At 55.2% G+C, this 20,817-nt stretch overlaps 3 protein-coding genes across 3 annotated transcripts; 1 reads left to right on the forward strand and 2 right to left on the reverse strand.

The window, feature by feature from the left end:
* The first annotated feature begins 5,537 nt into the window (after window positions 1-5,537).
* Window positions 5,538-11,384, forward strand: LOC34619114 (threonylcarbamoyladenosine tRNA methylthiotransferase). Its single transcript, XM_026337071.1, has 11 exons — window positions 5,538-5,838; window positions 5,893-6,252; window positions 6,783-6,988; window positions 7,223-7,575; window positions 7,876-7,986; window positions 8,428-8,528; window positions 8,847-9,067; window positions 9,580-9,741; window positions 10,107-10,262; window positions 10,925-11,004; window positions 11,246-11,384. The coding sequence occupies exons 1-11, from the start codon at window positions 5,538-5,540 to the stop codon at window positions 11,382-11,384; spliced, it is 2,190 nt and encodes a 729-aa protein (XP_026192856.1).
* A 1,526-nt stretch (window positions 11,385-12,910) lies between these two features.
* LOC34619116 lies at window positions 12,911-16,407 on the reverse strand. Its single transcript, XM_026337072.1, has 3 exons — window positions 16,327-16,407; window positions 14,375-14,869; window positions 12,911-13,870 (listed from the first exon to the last, which is right to left on the reverse strand). The coding sequence occupies exons 1-3, from the start codon at window positions 16,405-16,407 to the stop codon at window positions 12,911-12,913; spliced, it is 1,536 nt and encodes a 511-aa protein (XP_026192857.1).
* Window positions 16,408-17,382: 975 nt separating this feature from the next.
* LOC34619117 lies at window positions 17,383-20,229 on the reverse strand. Its single transcript, XM_026337073.1, has 5 exons — window positions 19,883-20,229; window positions 19,666-19,807; window positions 19,520-19,597; window positions 18,239-19,452; window positions 17,383-18,145 (listed from the first exon to the last, which is right to left on the reverse strand). The coding sequence occupies exons 1-5, from the start codon at window positions 20,227-20,229 to the stop codon at window positions 17,383-17,385; spliced, it is 2,544 nt and encodes an 847-aa protein (XP_026192858.1).
* Between the last annotated feature and the right edge of the window lie 588 nt (window positions 20,230-20,817).

Consider the following 20,817-nt stretch of genomic DNA (forward strand, 5'->3'; position numbering starts at 1 on the left):
GCCTAAGGAGCACTTTAACAAAAATAGCCCAAAGCGCTTAAGTCATATCCGTTAATTGAGGTAAGGTTTGCAGCCAGAACATGCGCTGGCTAAGGACGAATACCAAGGAACTCCAGGAATATTGGTCATGCGTACCGGCATTGTTAACCAAACAGAGCCGCGAATTTCTGCAGCACGCAACGAAATCTGCGAATAATTTTGGCCACATCCACGCAATTGCACTACAGTTTTGTCTAGTGTATCCTCGGAGGCCGGGATCAGGTGAACTTTGCCGCATTAGTTGGTGGCAACCTGGGCGTGACAGTGCACACTCCTGTGCCGCAGGACTCAGCCCAGACCACCACAAAATCCCTGCGTGGTTTTTTTTATTGTGAATTTGATCATTACTCGAAAAGTTACGATCCTGTACATTGTGCAAAACGGCAATGCGAGGCGAAGCGGCAATGGCCAGACGACAGTGTCCCCGCTTTGTATTAAATCACAGCAGACCATTCTCGGAATCGTAGTGCTTCACACTGCTTCAGCTCTTCTGGGTTTTGGAGATATTAGCCGGAGCATACTTGTCAAAAACAAGGGACGCAGGCAGGTTCGATAGAAACCGTAACTTATCGTAGACAAACGCTGTTGCGCTGCACAAAAATGAAGCACTGGGGGGCCCGCGAGAGCGCGTAGATGAAACGTTGATAATTCCATGATATACCTCGTTGCAAAGTCACTCTGCACTAAGCGTTCTTGTTACTGAAGCACTCTGGCTTCACCAAGTGCTGAAAACTCGGTGGTGTACATCAATGGGTGAAGATCGATTTGGACAGTAAAATGATTCCCATGTGCCAGCATTTCCACGTCCCGTTACGTCGCGCTTAGGCCTTTGTCTGGGTATGGCTACTTGGTTTCGGCGAAGCGATCAGGAAAACACGCGACAATTTGATGCTTAGAAGAAGTTCTAATGTGGGGGACAGAAAAGAACCCACCGCTTATTCACCTGCTTCGATTGTTAGCAAGAGCTGGCCCTCTTACCGAGCCAGTACTAGTGCCATATAAGGCTAAGTTGGCCGATTAGATTTCATGTTGCAGCTCTGTCCATGGCATCGCCTGTGTCTTCTCAAGTAGGTCAATTAAGGGAGCATCAGTCAGAGCAAATTCAAGACTGAAGTATCGCTAAGAAGATGCATGCCTATAGAGCTTCTCAACACCCTTGGAAAAACGTGAAAATAAAGGCCACACCTTGATTGATCCAAATTGTGCCGGATCTGGCTTGATTCATGCAACAGAAGCCCGGAATTCCAAAAGCATGGCTGTTCTCATGAGCAGCGAACATTTGCTCGCCTTCATCTAGCACTGCTTGTCTCGCAACAGCTGGAGCGCATGCCATATGTACTCTCGTGCGCTTGCACATCTTAGGATAATACTAAGCTGCCCTTTATTTGAAGAATCATTGACTGCTTGTCGAGAAGCTGATGAAAAACCCGATAATGTTCTGGTGCAGTTCACATGGGACAGAAAGAAGCTCAAACAGCACATAGTTGCAATTGAGTTTGCAAGTGCAAGTGTAGAATGCCGTTTTGTGTCTGTCGAAACACAAAAAATGGGGATCTCTCGAAAGGCAGCTATTGCGTCGAATGTCAAACACACTGTTAATACGAGTAGTCTGTCAAGTATGTGAACAGTGTGAGGCGTTAGAAAGTTGCACTTAGACATGAGCTTCCTCAGGAACTCAAAAGCATGCAGAGGTGCCATCGCCTATCGTTTTGGGGGGACAAACACTAGGCTGTCCCCAAAGGCACTTGTCAACTCCTGAACTTTGCCTTTCTACACATCGTCCACCTGCCACACATATACCCTTAATGCTATAGGGACTTGCATTAATGCGGAGCATAGCTTGGGGCTCATCCCAGGATTACCTCAGTACGACGCGTTGGAAGATCAGCAGGTAGCCCGCCTGCTGGAAGCCCGTGATTACTCAGCATCTCCGCAAGCTCCTTGATATGGGCTTATTCCCCCTATTTCTCTGCCACAAGTTAAACACAAGTTTTTGGCAAGGAGTTGGTTTACAGAGTCAGGAAGACGATATTTATGCTCAGAACCGTATCATCGTGCTGCGCTCTCACCCGCCCGCATCTAGATTCTGTGCTACCTTGTTGAGATACCGACTGAACGCCACTGAGCACATACAAAACGGATGTTGCCGAGGGAATCAGGATTTGTTCTTTCCAGATTTTCTGCCGAGCTATTTTTCAAAGCAAAAAGCTGTGGATGTAGGAGCCCCTATCGCTGGGTTCACCCAGGGCATACCTACAACTGCGTTGTGGTGCACATGCACTATGCAAAGAGCACGTACCATTCTAACAGGACCCATCTGCTATTTGGCGTGGTATATTAATGTATAAGACTTGCCAATTCTTGCATCCTGCCTCCTCTCAGCAAACTTGACTCATACTGACTGCTCTAACAAGTGAACAGGCAGGTTGCACCTCTGCAGTTTCCATATAACAGGTCCACCTCACATCAGTGTCAAGAAATGTTAGCATTTCTAGGCAGTAAATGTAAGCTTGTAGCAACGCAGAAATTGGTTCCCGTCGGCCCCCCAACTCAGCTTTCCTCTGTAGCTGCTTATCTGCGCCGCAGCTTTGTGTGGGGGCTTTCCGTTTTCCAGCTGCGTCTTCTTTGCTTGCCCAGAGGACTGCTCCCGCTAGGTTCAGTCCAGTTGTTCAAGTTCTTTTGCCTTTGCTATGCGTTCGCAGCTCTCGATTATTCGACTAATTCTCGCACAAAAGCGCATGCGTTGGGGGGGTGGGTGGCAGAGCTGCTTGAGAGCGGGAATCCCTGCTGGTTTCCGTTTGTCTTTTGCTCAGACTACATGCTAGGACCGGCTAGGACCGGTTGGCACAGCCCCACCATACATAGCCTCTAAATTCCAGCTTGAGCCTTTTTTTCATACATAGGCGCATGAGTTGGGCGCATTCGCTTCTGGGGCCTCAAGTAGCATGTGTTTTGCAAAAGCTCTAGTGGTCGGTTGATTATTCATTGTAGCGCAGCCGCTTGGGACCCCTCGATGTTAAAGTTCACGGAAGCATGAGACAACCTACTAATAAAGCTTTTGCTTGTATACGTTGTGGCTTCTGCTAACCGAAGTTTCAGGATCATCGGTATACAGATCTATTGGTAGGTTGCTTCCTTCAGTCTTCGTATTTCTCCCTCTTGGGCCGATCGCGGCATGTGATGATCATTCTAGGCTTGTATGAATCCTTGAGCTGTAGTAATCCCTGATGCCAGACAGCTTCTTCTGCTTGGATAGAGCTATAATTGAAGTACTTCGCCCTCCTATTGACATACCACAAGCAACGTCCGTCTTTCTTTCCCTAAAGGCTAAGAAACGAGGTGTATGTTTAACCGGCTATAAAATCTTCTAATATTTGATAACCTATAGGATCCCCATGTTGTTCTGGCCAACATAACCTTTGCAACATATTCATGCCTATTTTCGGATGCCAGATCATACCTTCCTTGTAGCTGTTGAGCCACTGAGTTCACTTCAGCACGCGGACCGGTGTTTTCTGCCCAAATAAGCGTTGTGCCGCCGTCTCCTTTTATCCCCTTTTCCCTAGACTGTTGCCAAAAAACTTGTCAAGTAGCCAAGTAGCTTTATCGAAATTAGATAACTTTTGTAGTATAATCGGACATCTCATTGCATCCACCGCAAGTTGATCAGTGAAGAGCAGCTGTATATGGCCATGCGGTGCTACCGACTGTAACGCTTTATCTAAGCTCTCCATACGCAAGCACGTTGCTCCAGACTCCATACACAGTTTGTAAACACACTTGAACGCTTTCAAGAAAACATCCTCCTTCCCCGACCCTAGACTCTTAAAGTTCCAATATGAGGGCAGAGAGGCACCTAGAATGTGTGGAGCTGCACCCTCTAAAGCTTCTTAGCATTCACATCTAACTGTACGTAGCATCTAGAGCACATGTACACAGCGTTGCCTCTGCTTGTAATTAGTCAAATTACTCTGCAATTGATCAGGTTTGTGAGCGGTCAATCCAATCAGTAACTTCTATACCAATTCTCAGCTAATGTAACTAGAATAGTACGAAGTGTTCAAGTGTGGCTCACCGCGCAGCTACACTCCCTCTTGCCTCATATCGGGGGTCGACGGGCGCGTGCAAGGAAGTGAGGGAGCACTTCAGAGAAGCGCTCACTGTCTACTAAGGTTGTAGTGAGCTTGAGGCTAAGGGTCGCTTTATAGAGACCTTAGAAAAAGAATTCCATGAAATGTAACACTACTGGCTGTGGTCGGGGCGGTGCCACCAGCAGCTTGTTCAGATTTACTTTCTTACGAATCCAGTGTCAACCCACTGCTGAGCTGGCGGCACACAAGCAAGCAGCTGGTGAGGGGATTCCTAGCGAAGGGGCCAGGAAAAGAGGAAAAAGCTCAAAGACTTCCCGCCATAGAGTCACCCAGACGCAGCGCCCATGTGGCCCCACTGTGCGCGGGTGCATTGCCGTGCAGAGCTCCTACCTCGACACAGTGAGAGCCTCCTCACACCAAGAGGAAGGGTGACTAATCGAATTAAATCCCTGTAATACTCAACGGCAAGGTGGGCAGCTGCGCGGGCAGCACGCACAACACTTGTTCCCAAGCAACAGCAGAAACAGCAGCGGAACGCCCCAGCAGGCAGGTAGTGAGTGTCCTTGACTAGGGCAAAAAAGGACCAGCCAAAGCGGCACCCATACACACACATACATACACACACATATATACACACACATATATACACACACATACATACACACACATACATACACACAGATACCACTAACAACCCCATACAAACACACTCGCGACGTATGGCACGCGTGCTTCCAGATGGGCGGACATCTTCTGCTGAACACGGTTTATCCCGCCTTGAAATCTAATGCGGCACAAAAAGAGAGATAATCTGGGAGCCAAAGAGACACTGCATGAAAAGACACACGTGAAAAATCCAGCACTCCGTTGCTCCCACCGACTTACCCGCGCACGCGGGGGAGAGCATCGGTTCCGCCCGCAGAGGGGCACGGGGGGCCCAACAGGCGGGTGCCTCGCATAAAGCAGCTAAAAATATCATTTTTTTGGCCTCCTTCAGGCTGTGAAGTGTTTCTTTCTCGCGAATAAAACGCCTTTGTTTTAGCAATTGCGACTGCATCCCGCCTTCCGGTGTATCGCCTTCCTACGGACCTTAGGGGCCCCGAGGAGGGCCCACGTGCCTTTTGCCGGCACTCTCCCTTTGGGCCTTGAGCGGCTCTCTGTAGAGGGCTGGAGAAACAGCATGGCGAGATGACTTAACCGTGTAGGTGCTCTCATCCGACCAGGCTGCTCGAGCACCGGTACCTCGTGCGTGGGGGGCAGTTTCCTTCCCAGTTGTTTGGCTTTTGGGGGTTGTGTTGCAGCCCTTTCTTTTCGAACCTTCGCCTTCGGCGTTTGCTCGTCTGCCTCCGCAACCCCCAGCGCTTCTGCCCCAGGGGGGCGTCTAAGCCTCTTCCCTTTCGCTTCGCCATGCGGCTTCAGATGCAGCTCCCCCAGCGCATGCGAGACATTCCACTGCCTGCCGTCACAGCTGTCTCTGTGCTTGCGGCAGCGGCGGGGGTTGCAGGCACTCTGCATCTTTCAGGGCGTCTCAGGGAATGCCGCGTCCTCTCTTTTGTGGGGGTAGGGGCCCTTCTGGGAGCCGCTGGGGTGTATGCGTGGGGCCTCACCGGGGAAGCCTCCCAGGCCTCACCCCGCTCCAGTGGCTCTAACAGGGCGCAGGAAGTCTTGGCTGGCGGCGGCTGTTCAGAGGAGCTCGAGACGGAGGACGGCTGCTGCGGCGGCAGCTGTGGCTGTGGGGGCCCCTCCGAGGGCCCCCTTGAAGGGCAAGCATGGGCCCTGGACCCTCCTGGAGAAGCCGCGGAAGCAGCAGCAGAAACGCAAGAAAAGGACGAAGATCTGGAGGATTTGAAAAGTGCGGGAGATGAAGAGAGCGGTTTAGGCCGCGCTCCAACACCTGCAGCGTACATACAGTCCAAAGCCGCGCGGCAACGGGCCCTTGCCCGGCGCATGCAGAGGCAGAGCAGTGAAGGTGGGGTCGTTGAACACTCTCTTTCTGAAGCGAATCCAACGCTCTTGGGGGCCGAAACAAGAGCCAATGATGAGCTCTTTCTCCCGGGGCGAGCGAGGGTCTACATGAAGACATTTGGATGCTCTCACAATGTGTCAGACTCGGAATACATGCGTAAGAAGCTGAGGAATCCCGTTAAAAGCTGAGCCTTTGGAAGCCGTGGAAGAATTCGGGAGGCGAAGAGTCGGTTGTGCGGGGAAGAGGAACGGGGAAGGGGGAGGAGGAGGAGACAGGGCTTTTGACGGGGGGCAGGGGGAGAGAGGGAAGTAGGAGAAGGGAATGAGGGGAGTGGGAGAAGGGAGAGAGAGGGGAGTGGGAGAAGGGGGAGAGAGGGGAGTGGGAGAAGGGGGAGAGAGGGGAGTGGGAGAAGGGGGAGAGAGGGGAGTGGGAGAAGGGGGAGAAAGCTTTTTGTCTTTTTCTGGAGGCCCCTCCTTTGAACCGTTTCGTATCCTGTCACGAGTCAGGCGAATTCGTGTGTTTGTATGGCTGCCACCATTGGGGTTCCTGGCTGTGTGGTTCGAGGAGAGTGTTTTTGTTTGGGGGCCTGTATCTTTTTCGGCGAATAATGTAGCGCGACAGCAGTACGCAAAAAACATTTACACGACCAACTGTGTCTTTTTTTTCACGTTGTGTGCTTGTTGCAGAGGGTTTGTTGCATGCCGCCGGCTATCAGTTCGTGGACAGCCTGGACGCTGCAGACATCTGCATCGTGAATTCGTGCACCGTGAAGAGCCCTTCCGAGTTTGCGCTGTACTCAGTCATTGAGGCAGCCCTCGGGAAGAAGGGCAGCGATTATGGCGGCTCTGATGCTCCCGGACGGACGTCATCTCGCGCGGCGAAGCGGCAGGGGGTAGCGAATACTGCAGCGAATACTGCAGCGAATACTGCAGTGGATACTGCAGCGAATACTGCAGCGGATACTGCAGCGAAGAATACTGAAGCGGATACTGAAGCGAAGAATACTGCGGTGAAGAATACTGCGGTGAAGAATACTGAAGCGAAGAATACTGCAGCGAAGAATACTGAAGCGAAGAATACTGCAGCGAAGAATACTGCAGCGAAGAATACTGCGTCTTTAGGAGAGCCTCCGTTTGCTGGACATGGAGTGGAAGGGGGCCCCCCGAGCAACCAGGGCCTGGGAGCTTCTGAGGGGGCCTCCGTGGGCCCCGTAGGCGCTGAAGCGGTGCAGCAGGGGGCACAGTCGTTGATGCAGCCTCAGGTTCCTGGAAGGCGTATTCCGTGTGTAGTGGCAGGTTGCGTGCCAGGTGGTGTTGGATCGGGGGCACGCGGCTCTCGAGCTAAAGACGGGGCCTCGTCATGGCAAGACGCGCTGCTGTCGGAGTGCTCGGTTGTGGGAGTCTCTCGCATCAGCCGTATTGTGGAGGTCGTTGAGGAGACGTTGCAGGGCCGCATTGTGCGGCTAACCGGCGGGAAGGGGTTCGTGTGCTGCCCCTCTGTTTAGCTTTAGAGGAAAAAAAAACTTGCGCGCCTTCCTAGGCCCTCCTAGATGCTCTTTTTCTCCCTTTCTTTCTCCCTCGAGGCGCAAAGAACGGCAGGAGCTGTCTCGGGTAGCCGCGTAGACTTCACGCGGCTGCTTTGCAGGCCATGCGCGCTGCGTCTGGGTGTCTGGGAGGCTTCTACAAAATTTAGGCAGCGGTGTTAGAGGAGCGTGTTTCAGGGGCCCTTAAACGGTAGTTCCGACGGGTGCAAAGACGACTTCTTCTCTTGCTGCTGCAGGCTGCCGCCCCTCGACTTGCCTAAGATTCGGCGAAACCGACTCGTAGAAATTGTGCCAATCAGCACGGGGTGCCTTGGTAACTGTACGTACTGCAAGACCAAGCACGCGAGGTGCGTAGCGTATGCTTGGCTCAAGCAGCACACGGCGGCTGGGGAGTGAGAGAGTGCTGCCCGTAGGGGCTCCTTGCCTTTTTCGATATGCGCAGTAGCTGCTGGCCTCATTTTTTCTGGATCGTCTCTTTCTAAGAAGCTGCATGCGTACCGGGTGTGCCCGCAGCCTTTGTAGATATTTACGGCAGTGTTTCATCATCCGTTTGGCTAGCTTCTCCTTGGCGCCCTCTTCTCCCGGTAGAGAGAGGCTGCTACTCTGCCTGTCTGTTACTCTCTCTATCTGCTACACTGCCTGTCTGCTACTCTGCCTGTCTGTTACTCTGTCTGTCTGGTACTCTGTTTGTCTGCTACTTTGTCTGTCTGCTAGGCTCGCTGCAGGGGAAACCCGTTTTTCGGGTGCGCTTCTCATGTGTCTTATTTTTGGAGTGTCTGCTGGTTTAGGGGGGAGCTGGGAAGCTACCCGGAGGAGGTCATTGAGGCTCGGATCCGCAGCGCTATTCAGGAGGGGGTGACGCAGATCTGGCTGACTAGCGAAGACACCGGTAGGCTGCCAGCGCTGGCCTCCACCTGGGATGCGGGAGATCCGATAAGATCCAACAGGGACGTTAAGCGCCTCCTCGAGACATGTCGTAAAGGCCACGTCTCGACTCAGCAGCACATGCATTTGTGTTGCTTGCTGCGGGGATCCGTGCTGTAATACATTGGCAAGAGGCCAAAATTTGAGGGCCGCTTGTTTTTTTCTCGCTTCCTAGCAAAGTCGCACTGGTGTGCAGCCAGACGTCCACGTGCAGTGCGCAAAGTTCTGCGTGGCACTCGTGCTGTGCTGTCGTTGGTATGTTGTCTGCGGGGGGTGCTCTCAGGCGCCTATGGTCTGGATATAGGGAGCAGCTTGACGCAGTTGCTGAAGCGTCTGCTGAGCTTGCCCTTGAGAGAGGAGGTGATGCTGCGTGTAGGAATGGGGAATCCACCCTTTCTGCTAAGCCAGCTAGCGGCTGCAACCGAACTGCTGGGGCATCCGAATCTCTTTGAGTTCTTGCAGCTGCCGGTACAGTCCGGCAGCAATCGCGTCCTCAGTCGCATGGTCCGTGCACAGGCCCACCTTCCTTTCTCCCCCACGCATTTTTAGGCTAGCCCCTTTGGTAGTTAGTACGGGTAGTACGAGGAAGGGTACTCTACTGCATTTATGCTGCTGCATATAAGGCACCCCTAGCCCTTTTGATGAGAGGGCTTTTTCTTTGCCAGCTTCGAGGGGGCCGGCAGCGTACGCCACGCGCCTTCGACGTGGGGCTGTAAAGGACCGTCATCTCAGCAAGAAGCGCAGAGTCACGCCTACCCTGAGTTGGGGAGAGGCACGCCACACACATGCATGGGCCTGCCCCCTCTTTGCCTGTCTGTGGTGTATGGTCTTGCGCGGAGATGGTGTTCAAATAGAGGCAGCCGCTTTTGTGTGCGTCCGTGTGTGTATTTCATGTGCGGGCAGTGGGGAGAAAAAGATACTCAAGGGCGAGAGCGGCGCGGTGCTTTCTATAGAGGCGTATGCGCATGCAGCATGTGAGCGTGCGTAGCATGTGCCTCCACTGTTTCTGCGTGCAGAGGAGAGACTATACAGCGGAGCAGTTTAGGACAGTAGTCGATGCCTGTCTTAAGGCGCACCCACGAATGAGCATCATGACGGACGTGATATGCGGATTTCCTGGCGAGACGGAGGAGGACCATCAGCAGACGTTGCAGCTGCTCAAAGAATACAAATTTCCAGTGCGTCTCTTAGACCTCTGCGGGCGTGGCATTGTGGCTTGCATCCAAGGTCCAACGCTCCGAGATGCACAGAGCATCGTGCCATCCCTTCGCCCCTAGGGTGCTTCTGAGAGTTACCCGGAAGTCAACCCTTGTAGAAAGAAGGCCACGAAATGCCTGCTGACAGACAAGGCCTCTGTCTCTCTCTGTCTCTCTATCTCTATGAGCGCCTCTCTTTAAGCGCATGAACAGAAGGCGCGTGCCTAGTGATCCCTGGCGATGACAATGCTATTGCACGCATGACACATGGCGCGTGGAGTATAAAATTGCCTTGCTCTAAGTGCTGCCGCTGCAAATCTCTTGGTGCCTTTGCGCGTTTTCCATAGGCCGTCAACATTAGCCAGTTCTATCCCCGACCAGGAACTCCCGCCGCCTCCATGAAACAGCTGCCTTCCCAAATTGTCAAGCGCCGGAGTCGGGAGGTCACACAGCTCTTCGAGTCCTATACATGCTATGACTGGATGGTTGGCACTGTCCAAAAGGTGAGTTTGCACTTTTTGGGAGCCTTTCTCCGAGCTGCGCATTGCGTTGCGGAGGATGTCTGCAAGGCATAGCAACCCTCGATAGGCAAACTCCGAGGCTGTTGTTAGAGAGAGCGAGACTTCGAAAGCGGCAGGCCCGTTGCAGAGCTCAGGCTGCACCTATTCCCCTGTCGAGCGCAACGGAGGCTGGATTTGTTTGTGCGCCATTTTCGGGTGCTCCTGGAGTATTTGTGTGCAATTGCATCCAGTGCAGGCCGCCGGACATTCACCATCTAAGAATGCACTGCCTTTTCACACTGCCGACTGTGTGTGTATATGTGTAGGTGTGCGCATGGGTGTATGTATGTCTGTCAGTGTATGTATGTCTGTCAGTGTATGTGCGTCTGTCAGTGTATGTATGTCGGTCAGTGTATGTATGTCTGTCAGTGTATGTATGTCTGTCAGTGTATGTATGTCTGTCAGTATATGTATGTCTGTCAGTGTATGTGCGTCTGTCAGTGTATGTATGTCTGTCAGTGTATGTATGTCTGTCAGTGTATGTATGCGTGTCTTTCCCATATGTGTGACAATATATATATATATATATATGTGCATGTATCTGCACTGTGTTGTGCAAGGTTGGTATGTAGCCGTGTGGTTATCGTGGGTTCTGGGTGTTGCAGGTATGGTTCTCGTCTAACTCAGACCGAAGCGATCACACAGTGGGGCACACGAAGCAATACGTCAAAGTCCTTGTTGGCAGGCGAGTTGCTTTGTGGCATTCGGCGTCTTGCGTTGGTGTTGTTGTACTTTGCAGCGCTCCCTCTCAGCGCTGGGCCCCTTGAGCCGTTGCGCGTGTCCCTTGCCGTAATGGCCTTTTCCGCCCTCATGGCCGTTCTCAGTCGTCTACGCGCATGTGTGTGTGCCTCGTTTGTGATCTCTGCCCTGCAAACACCTTGCGGTTAAAGGCCGGTGAGCCTCCTTTGGCTGTGTCGCTTGTGCAGAGATGACGCGCTGTTGGGGCGCGTCTGTTTTGTACGGGTGACGAGTGCCGCCAAGTGGCATTGCCTAGGGACTCTCTGTGAGCCTCCCACCGCGTGTGCACCCCCTTCCTCCGCTTCTCCCCCTAGTGACCTCACGTGATGAACTGCTCGCCCTCGTGTAGGCGGCATCGAGCCACGAATGCGGAGGGTGGCGCATAATAGGCTTCTCTTAGGACTCAGGGGTCAAGCGTATATAACCACCAGGACGCGCAAAATACAGAGACCGCACACGAGGAAAACAAAGGCCCATCGAGAGTCGAACTCCTTTCGACAAATTCCAATCTTCCATCGGGATGCACACTACACTGACACCACTACCACTACCACCTCCCCTTCTTTCTCCCTCCCCCGCGCCCCTTTCCCCCCTGCATCCTCCTTCCCATGCCAGAATATGACGGTGGCCTTATGCGGAGAAGGGTTGCCAACTGAGGCCTTTTCACGGAGTCTCTGGGGCACAGGCAAACAGCCGTTACTGCATCAAGGCAAGGCCTGAACTCGCACCACTGCTCCTATACAGCAGGAGTCCTAGAGCCTGGCATACGTTGACTGTATATTTAAGCACGAGAAAGCTTATTCCTCAGACTCGCTGCACAGCTTGAAGGGGATTTCAGAATGCGCTTAGAGCATGGCCCGGCCCCCTGCAGTGTTTCTAGCCACTAGGGCCCCCACCTACCTGCACGTCCGATGGAGCGTACTGCTCGTCATGCAAGAATCCTTGGATGCTCTTGAGACGCCAGGTCTGTGCAACAGACACTGGATGCTCTACTGGGGCTTCCGCAATAGCGGCTTTCTCAACGAGGGTCCCCTTAGTGTATATTCACAAAAGAGGCACCATCCACATGGTGGCCCCTGCTCGCACTGAAAAAAAGTAGCCAACATCCGCCAGTACGCTATAGTCTGTGCACCTTCTACTGCTCTAGATGCCTCATTCGGCAGGAGGCGCAAAAACACACGGGCTTTCTCCCCTTCTAGCAAAGCTCAAGGGCACCCCCCAATGCCCAATCCCCTACAGGTCGTTGATCGAAAAGTGGGTTTGAACTCGGTCGTTTGCACCTGTAATATCCGGCGCGTCAGTAGCAGTCACCGGGGGCTACAGTTGTCGCTGAATCAAGCGTTTGAAGAGCATCTAAAGCCGCTTATCAGAATTCCCTCGGAGGCGGCCTGCGACCACTTCCCGGCAGACGGAAGGACCTTTGATCTGCCTTCTTCGCGGCGCTCCCCTGATGTCTGTACCGTTGAGAGCAGGAAGCTTTTTATGCGGCAGACCCGTGAGGAAGGCGCGCGAGCATGAGGGTCTGGTCAGCATTGCAGCACGCCGCGGTGCAATGGTTAGCTTTTGGCGACCATTCAGCTAAGGGGTCCTGCTGCTACTCCCTGCGTTTTGCGCAGTCACCTATGCTGGATGTAGACCTGCATGTATCGTATTTGTACCCTCTTTAAATAGCTGTGCACCAGACAGAGTGCTGGCAGCACATAGGATGCCACACAGCACCTTACTCGTTTCGTGTGCGCCTAATGAATATATACATACACTAACATAAACCTCCTCCCCCCAGGGGGGCAGCGCGAGGCTGAAGAGGGCGTTTTCGCCCCCTCGTGGATCGCTCGAGGCGTAGGCTCAGCTAGCTACCAAGCCCCAGGGTCTTCTATAAGCCAATGCCAGTAGTTATCGTCGACAAGGCCCTCTTCCTCCTTCGCCGCGCTGTCTCCTTCTTCCCCTCCCTCTAGTCCTAGCGTCTGTGGGGTTCCGTCCTTCTGCCCGACGAGAAAAGCGGCCTTTTCCTCGTCTCCGAGGATGTGAGCAACCTCCGCGCTCTCCCCCCAGTCCTCCACCACCACAAGGGACAGGGGGCCCCCCGTCTCCTCTTCGAGAGCCAAGATGATCCGCAGATCTTCTAGGGAAAGCGACAGAACCTCAAGAGCCGTCGCCCCCTCGGGCCCCTCGAGGCCCCTTACCATCGCCTCGAAGAGGCCCCGCAAATGTCTGCGGTTATCCCCCCCTTCATCCACATGCGGCGCATTGTTCATGCCTTCCCCCGAGAGCTGCGCTTTTCCCGGAGTTATAAGGGTGTCGTAAAAGGCCTCTTCCAAAGAGTCCTCCCCCCCCACACGCTCCCACAACGAAGTTTCCAGGGCCTCTTCCCACTCCGCCTGCAGGATCCGCTGCTCGTGAAGAGGCACCGAGTCGAAGCTAACCTGCAAAGTTGCGGCAAGAGGGGCCCCCGCGGGCGCGTAGCTGCCCGTAGAGAAGAGCCCCGAGGCCTTTCTCTCCCGCATGACCTCCTCCGCATGCAGCGAAAACGCGAACTCCAAGGCTTCCAGCAGCACGTCTCTCTCCTCTGCCAGCCTCCTAGACGTGTCGCCCGCATCGTCGCCTCCTGCGGGGGCAAGTACCCATGTCATGACGGAGCTTTCCCCCTCCCCGACGGCAGCGCCTCTCGACCCCGCGACTGCAATGGAAGATGAGGCTCCCATCCACCCAGCACTCATAGCCACTTCTGACGGCGGTGCGCTAGGCCTTCCAAAGCGCCTGCCGCTAAACGCCAGTGCATCGAAGAAACCCTCAAGGGCCTCCTCAACGCTCGTCTCAAGCCCCCCCAGGACGAAACGCATGCTCGCTGTTGTTGCCTGATGGCCCCCCTCCCCTGCAGCCCCCTTCCTGCTCTTTTGCGGCTCTTCCTGGGAAGCTATCTCAGGATCCCTGCTGGGAACGTTGCCTTTCCCTCTGGCCGCTTCGGCAAGCCGAGCGCAAGTCAGCCGTCCTGTCAACGGCAGTGTAAAGACTCTAGGCTTAGGGCAAGCAGGAGGTGTCTCCGTAGAGGCTGCTGCTGCTCCGCTTACGCTGGAAGGCTGCAGTGGCAAGGAAGAGGCCTTGGGAGCTTCTAGCTCGCGTTTCGAGGGCGGCAAGCCATGGACTGCTGCTGGAGCTGAGCCTAAGAGACGCGCACTTGCAGAGCCTCGTCCGCCTTCTGCTTCGGCTGCAGAGGGCTGCTGCAAAGCAGCAAGGGACGGAATCTCGTACTGGAGCTGGTGTTGCTGCTGCTGCTGCTGAGCCGTGATGCTTTTGCCGCTTCGCCGCATAATATGCAACAGCAGCCACCGCTGCTGCTGCAGTAGCTGGCTATCCAGCAGGGCGCTTCCCGCCGCAGCAGCTGCCCACCTCCTTTTCTCAGCTGCCAAGGGATTCCTTGCGGGGCACGAGGGCCTTGCGCTAAATCCGGATATTTTCCAGGCTCTAGGGGGCTTCTGCGCATACAAGCCTCCCTCTTCTTCAAAGGCTTGCGCGTGCTGGGCATGCGGTTTTTGCGCAGCCCCCTCAATGTGGGGAGTATCGGAGGAGGGCCCCTGGAAAGCAGTGAGCGCGCCGAAGAACTCCTCACCAACCAAGTGCCCGCTGGCGAGCTGCAGGGTGCTCTTCTTCTTAAGGCCCTGGAAGCAGAGACAGGAGCAACAGTCGCGGAAGAAACAGCACACGTACGAGGATGCTGCGTCTCCGAAAGCTCTTAGAGTTAAGAGGATGTGAACACACATGCGTGAATGTCTGCCGGATAGAGCGGCCTTCAAAGCCGTCTCCGAGGAGGTGGCCTGCAGAATCAGCGACTGGGGGCACTGACGGGGTTGAAGACTCACCTCTCGCTCAGTCCTTTGAGAAAATGCGCGCTGGAGGGATGAGGAGGAGGTCTCGGCATCGTCTTCTGAAACCTCCCATTCTCGGTTGATGGCCTCTAGGAGCTGCAGCAGCCACACACGCCAGGACGGATGAAAACAGAGGAAATCCATCAGAGGGAGAAGCGCGAGGAAGGCATGTACAGCAGGCCACTGCGTGAGTCTAAGGGGATTGCACCCTCCAGGCTACCCCAGAAGCAGAAGGCTCCTTTACGACAGTTCGAAGTCTAGAAATACTCGCGGGGATTGGAGTGCTGCGGCCGGTGCAGGGAACCTGCCTCTGAAACGAAATCAGCGTCTTCGGAGTGACTCGCAAGGGCCCCCCAAGGTGCAGATATCACCAGGGAGGTCCAGAGCAGCAGTGAGGCCAAGGCCACATACAACCGAGGTGGCAAAGAGGGTCGGCGAGGAGGAGCCCTGTTGTTCAAGGAGGGTAAAGAGACCATTGAAATGGAAGTAGGGGGCCCTTCCTCGAGGCGATATCCTTACAAATCTTGGAGCTTCATTGACCCCAAACTGGGGTTTCCATGTGCGGCAAATGTTTTGCTGAACAGGCCTTGAACCCCGCAGTCCAACTAGAGCACCACGCCCTTCAAAGCCGTCGTTCCAAATGGAGGAGGAAGTGCAGTATGGCTGATAAGACGAAGGCAGAAGGCCTTCTTTAAAAACCTGACACCGACGAAGAGGCAACCAGGTAGGCCTCTTGATGCGGTAAAACTTAGGTAGGCGGTTCCTGGAGGGGCGGGGGCACAAGGGAGAAAGTAAAATGCAAAAAGTGGTTAGTGAGTTTCGAAGAGAGCTCGGAGGCGCTTGAATAAAAGGGAAGATTTCCTTTTCTAGAGGCGTGGCGATGGAGGGGAAGGAGTCCGTTGGTGGGTTACAAGTGACCTGCGTCCGAAAGAAATAGGAAGGACGTAAACTAAAGGTGTTTTCCCCCTTTAATTAGATCTTGAATCTTGATTTCTTTTGGATGGACGTCATATTTCGCGAGATCTGCTCTTGTTGAGCCCTGTGTTTCATGCTTGGTTCGACCAGTTGCATATACACCGCAGCTGTACGTCAGGCGGGTCGCTGAGTGGTCACTTGGTTCGCATGGAAGCATTTTATCTATTGTTCTTCAGCGATGGCTTTTTCTTTTTGGATGAAAGCCTTACACACGTGGCTCTCTCTCAAGCCTCAGTGGCGGCACTCTTTGCTCTAGGTGGCAGAGCACCATCCGCCGCAGAGGAGGCAACGGCAGTTAAGAGTTGCTATATCCACCCTTGGCACTTCCTTGAGTGCACGAAGTTTGCCAAATGAATGCTATCTGCTGACCTGCAGTAGTGGTTCTGCGATCAACTTGGCAGAAGATGCAGGAGATAATCTATGTATAGTACCGTTACACCCCAAACGGCTTTCTTAAAGTTAGGAACACCGGATGCTAGCTGAAAGGCCGCAGGGCATTGCATAGCAAACATTCATTGCTCTTTAAGAGAGATTAGATGCCTGGGAGCCGCTAATTGTGTCAGGGAGTTGTCCCACGTTGATCCCCTATCTTCCCCAGATAGTTAGTAGTTTTGCAGGCTGAAGGTCCGAGGCAGCTTTTATGGCAAGCGAAGCTATATTAAGGCACCTTATACCACACTAATTATATTTAGGTGAACATTAGTGAAAATTCGACTAGCTGGTTTGTCTGTTCGTATATATTCATGAGATTACTTATTGCAGATTAGCCTGCCATTCCAGTACACGAGGGTTCAGTGTTGTGCGCCTGAGTGCTGAATGCTGTGCGTAGCTAGCTGTAAATGATTGGCATGCTTAGAGGGTGCACCAGCACACATCCTAGCTGGCCCTCTCGCCTCATGCCGGGCCTCTAGAAGTTCAACAGCACTTTATCGAGTTTGCATGTAGTGTCTACTGAATTGTCTCCGTACGGAGACCTTACAAGTAGCTTTAAAGCGCAAGAGCTTGCGAGGCAAGGGCCAAAACTAGAGGGAGAAGGAGGAAGCGAGCCAGGGAGAGGAGAGAAGGGTCGGCAGGCACGGGATGGAGAGAGGGAGTGCAAAGAGGGTGCCTGCGTTTGCGGATTGGATATGAACACTGAGCGGTAGCGCACAGTAGCAAAAGACGTGGAGCTGCCACTACGCAACTTGCAAGTGTCTGTGAGGGCGACTCCCCAATTCCGTTTGGTACAGCCATGAGGGCAGTGAGTGACTAGAGGCCTTGCTGGGTGCATTCCAGCTGCAGAGCACAGAGAGGGGAACCGTTTGACGAGGCGGAGGCTTTCGCGACGTGCCAGCCAGTTCAGTTACAACGGCGTGTCCCTAAGCTAAAGTCCACTAGTGGCTTCTATCATGAGGCACACTGGCAGAAGCCCTCAACTAGGGACCTCCGAGACGGGATGAGATACACGGCCTCATGCCCCTCCCTGTGCTAATTCTACGAAGCAGTCACTAGGATGCGTCTGCGTGCTCTAGGAGCAGTTGAAGCTCCTCCTCGAGCGTTTCTGTGTGCCGTTTCGCGAAGGGGATAGGGCTGAACTTGGTGGCCCACGCAGCCTCCCTCCGCACCAGGTCCCTTAGTGGCGGTTCTACAGCCGTCTTCAAGGTCTCCTGAGGGTGCGCACAGGCTTCCGCGGCTGCCCCTGCCCAGTCCATTAGCGCAACGAGCGAGTAGGTGCACAGTCTCCACGCCGCCTCGCACGCTGGGAAGAGAGACAGCACTTTGCGGGCCTCGTCCGCCGTTTCTGCAGCGCGTGTGGCAGCGGTGCCTTCCGAAGACAGCTGCATGGCGATCCAAGAGGCTTCAAGCCGCCGCAAAGGATCTGCAGTCGAGCAGAAGACGCGCTGCTTCAGCAACTGCTGCAGCTCCAGAGAGAGCAAACGCAGCAGCTGGTGGCCCCCCGCAAAGTGCGAGGGGACCGTCTGGGCCGTGCGCTTCCAGAACTCCCATTCCATAGTCTTGACCTCAGCCAATAGGCGGGAGGCACTCGGGTTGCCGATGCTGTGAAGCAACTCTTCTGTATCCGCTAAAGCACTTGCCGGCGAAATGCTGCCTTGCGCGGAGGCAGTAGCCGCAGCTGCCGCAGCTGCCGCTGTTGTTTCGGCGAGGAAGAGCTGAAAGACGCGGTGGGCGTGTTCGGCCGCTGGGTAGCTGTGGCTTCGGGCCCTCAGATGCCATGTTGCGAGGGCGAGTTCTGACTGCAGCAGCAGCAGCAGCAGCAACTGCAGCAGCACCAGCGAATGCAGCGCGGGTTTGTCAGAGCCTTCCGGGGGGGGCAGGAGGGGCCCTTGGCAGCTCCCGTCCTGCCGCTGTGCCGCAAGGGCGAGCCATCGCGACTCCCTCTGTAGAGACGCCTCGGTGAGCAGGGCCTCTCGGATTTCTTCTGCCGCGCTCTCCATAGACTCTGGTACGCATGTAGTGTCTTCCGCTGGGGGCTTTAGGAGCAGAAGCAGGCACACCCGCAGCTGCTGCCGTCGGAGAGCCCACACCTCGGCAGCTTTAGGGTGCAGCATCAGAGGCAGCCGTGAGGCCCTTAGTTCCTCGAGCGCGCAGGCTACGGCTGCTGTGTAGACCTTACTCCTGGACGTTGTTGATGCTGCTTGTGCTTCCGCGGGGGTGGCATGCAGAAAACGAGGCTCTGAGCCACAGACTCCAGTAAAGGCCGCGTGAGACAGCAGCAGGCGCCTTTCTGTAGCTGCAACGGCCGTGTGGGCCCCCCCTGCTATTGTGAGGAGCAGGCGGGCAGAGCCAGTGGGGTCCAAGGGAAGAGACGAAGGGGGAGCTGCGGTGCTGGGTAAGGGCGCTCTTAGACAGCTCACCGCCCTTTGAGCCTCCGCATGCAATGCAAATAAGGCGCATTCACAGAGGCCCAAGACCAGGGCCCTTTCCGGTCGCTCCTCGCGCGTAGGGGCCCCCGCCGACTCCTGCGTCTCCTCCTCCTCGGGGGAACACACCACTCCGTAAAGGGTGCCTGAGGCGCTCAAGAGAGTCTCCGCTGCTTCTTGCGCCTTTGTCGCTGCCTCTGAAGGCACAAGAGGGCCTAGAGAAGTCTGACTGGCAGCTGACGAGGTGCAAGCCTTGGCCTCCAGCCGCAGCCACTCATCGAGCAGGGGGGGGCCGCCACCGGCCCCCTGGGAGTCTCCAAGGGGCCCCATTTCCAGGGGCCCCCGTAATCGATCCCAGGGGGAGGGGGCCCCTGCTGCGGGTGCGACTCCAGCTGCCGAGCACTCGGCGCCTCTCGGGGGAAAGAGGGCACAGAAGGCTTCGCAGCTCATTGCAGAGCATTCACAGACCCGGCAGGGAGGCGCAAGGAGTCGGCAAACGCATGCCGTAACCCACGATGGCAGAGGACGCGCATGACGATGAAGCTGTCCACTTGCACTCCCAGCTGCGGAAGGAGTGGCTTGCCAGTCCGCCTGAGGGGGCGACGCTTGCTGCGCTGGAGGCCCTTCTTGAGGCCGCATGCCGCCTGAGCCTACACTGTCAAGAGAGGCCTGTAGAAAGCTGCTCGCAGCCTCACACTGCCGCGAGCAGCGAGAAAATAGGGCCCTCGGCTGCACCGCCGACAACACCTTAGGAGGGGAGGGCCCTTGGGGAGGCGCGCGGAGTAGGCCTATGTCCAGTTACATAGCAACGACAATCGCACGGAAAAACAACAGCAAAAAGCTGAAGGAAGGAAGAGGCTTTGAAAAAATCGGCAATTTTTCACATCCGTGTGGAGGGGGGCCCCTCACCCCATCCCAGCCGGGGGGCCCCCCTCCCCCCTTTCGATCCCCCGGGGCCCTTGCCCTCTGGGGCCGTGCAGCACGAGCGCGTGGGGCTCTCTCTGTCTCGGGGTGTAGGGCCCCCCCCCTCTGTGTGCCTTCGTGCAAGGATCTCGAGGGTGTTTTTATAATTGTTTCTCAGAGGTGCCTTGGAAGAATCTCGCTTCTTCATTTTGCGAGCTCCCGCTGTCTCTCTCTCTGTGCAACCGCTCCGCACGGAGGCGCTAAGGAGGAGTCCACTGCCTCCGTGTTCCCCCACACCACCCACCTCCCTCCTACTGCTCGACTCCGAGCCTTGAGGCCCCCCTTAGGGGCCAAAGCCCTTCTCCTGCGCATACGCACTGTCTGCTGAGTCTCCGCAGAAGGAGAAGGCTGTGTAATTGCCGATCCCTCACAGAGGACGTCTTGAGCGCCCGCTGCCTGCAGCAACACACTACCCCCCAAGCCAGCAGTGTCTCTCCACACAGAGGGCCCCACCCCGAGCCGAGAGGAGGCGTCACCACCTCGTTGAGAGACCCCCCTGCTGTGTTTCATCCCAACCGCCTGCTTGACCTTAAAAGCCTCATGGGGAGAGGAGGGCAGACACTAACCCGCCAGGGAGGCGGCTTTCCGCTGCCACCACTCCTGCTGCTACTGCTGTGGCTACCCCTCGCCGTTTTCCAGGAACATGAGGGGGCCCTTGGATGGGCGCAAGGTAGCTCTTCGCGCTTCTTCGGATTCATTGGCATCCCAGGAGGCAAGCAGTCCTTCCCCCCCTCCCACACTCTCGATCCCTCTCCCTTTTTCCCCCGTCCCTCTCCTTTCCTCTCCCCTTCACCCCCCGACTCCCTCCTTCCCCTTCCCGCTCACATGCACACGTGCCTACACAAACACCTACGGAGACGCCCAGTCGCAAGCCACTCGTGCCCGCTGTATGCTCTTGTCTCGCTCCTGGCGTAGCGCAGACAGACGGAGAGATAAGAGGCCCACGCAGGTAGAAGGACAAATCTACACCGTTGTGGCACACGCGCTCTATTTTTTTTTTTGCCTCAGGCGGCCTTCGCGACTTCTTCTCGCGATCAAACATCCGAGGAGCTTCCAGCAGCAACCTCCACGGCACCTCAGGATCCACGAGAGGCTGCA

The sequence above is a fragment of the Cyclospora cayetanensis genome, unplaced genomic scaffold, assembly GCF_002999335.1.
Source record: "Cyclospora cayetanensis isolate NF1_C8 unplaced genomic scaffold, CcayRef3 CcayRef3_contig_162, whole genome shotgun sequence".
NCBI classification, from domain to species: Eukaryota; Apicomplexa; class Conoidasida; order Eucoccidiorida; family Eimeriidae; genus Cyclospora; species Cyclospora cayetanensis.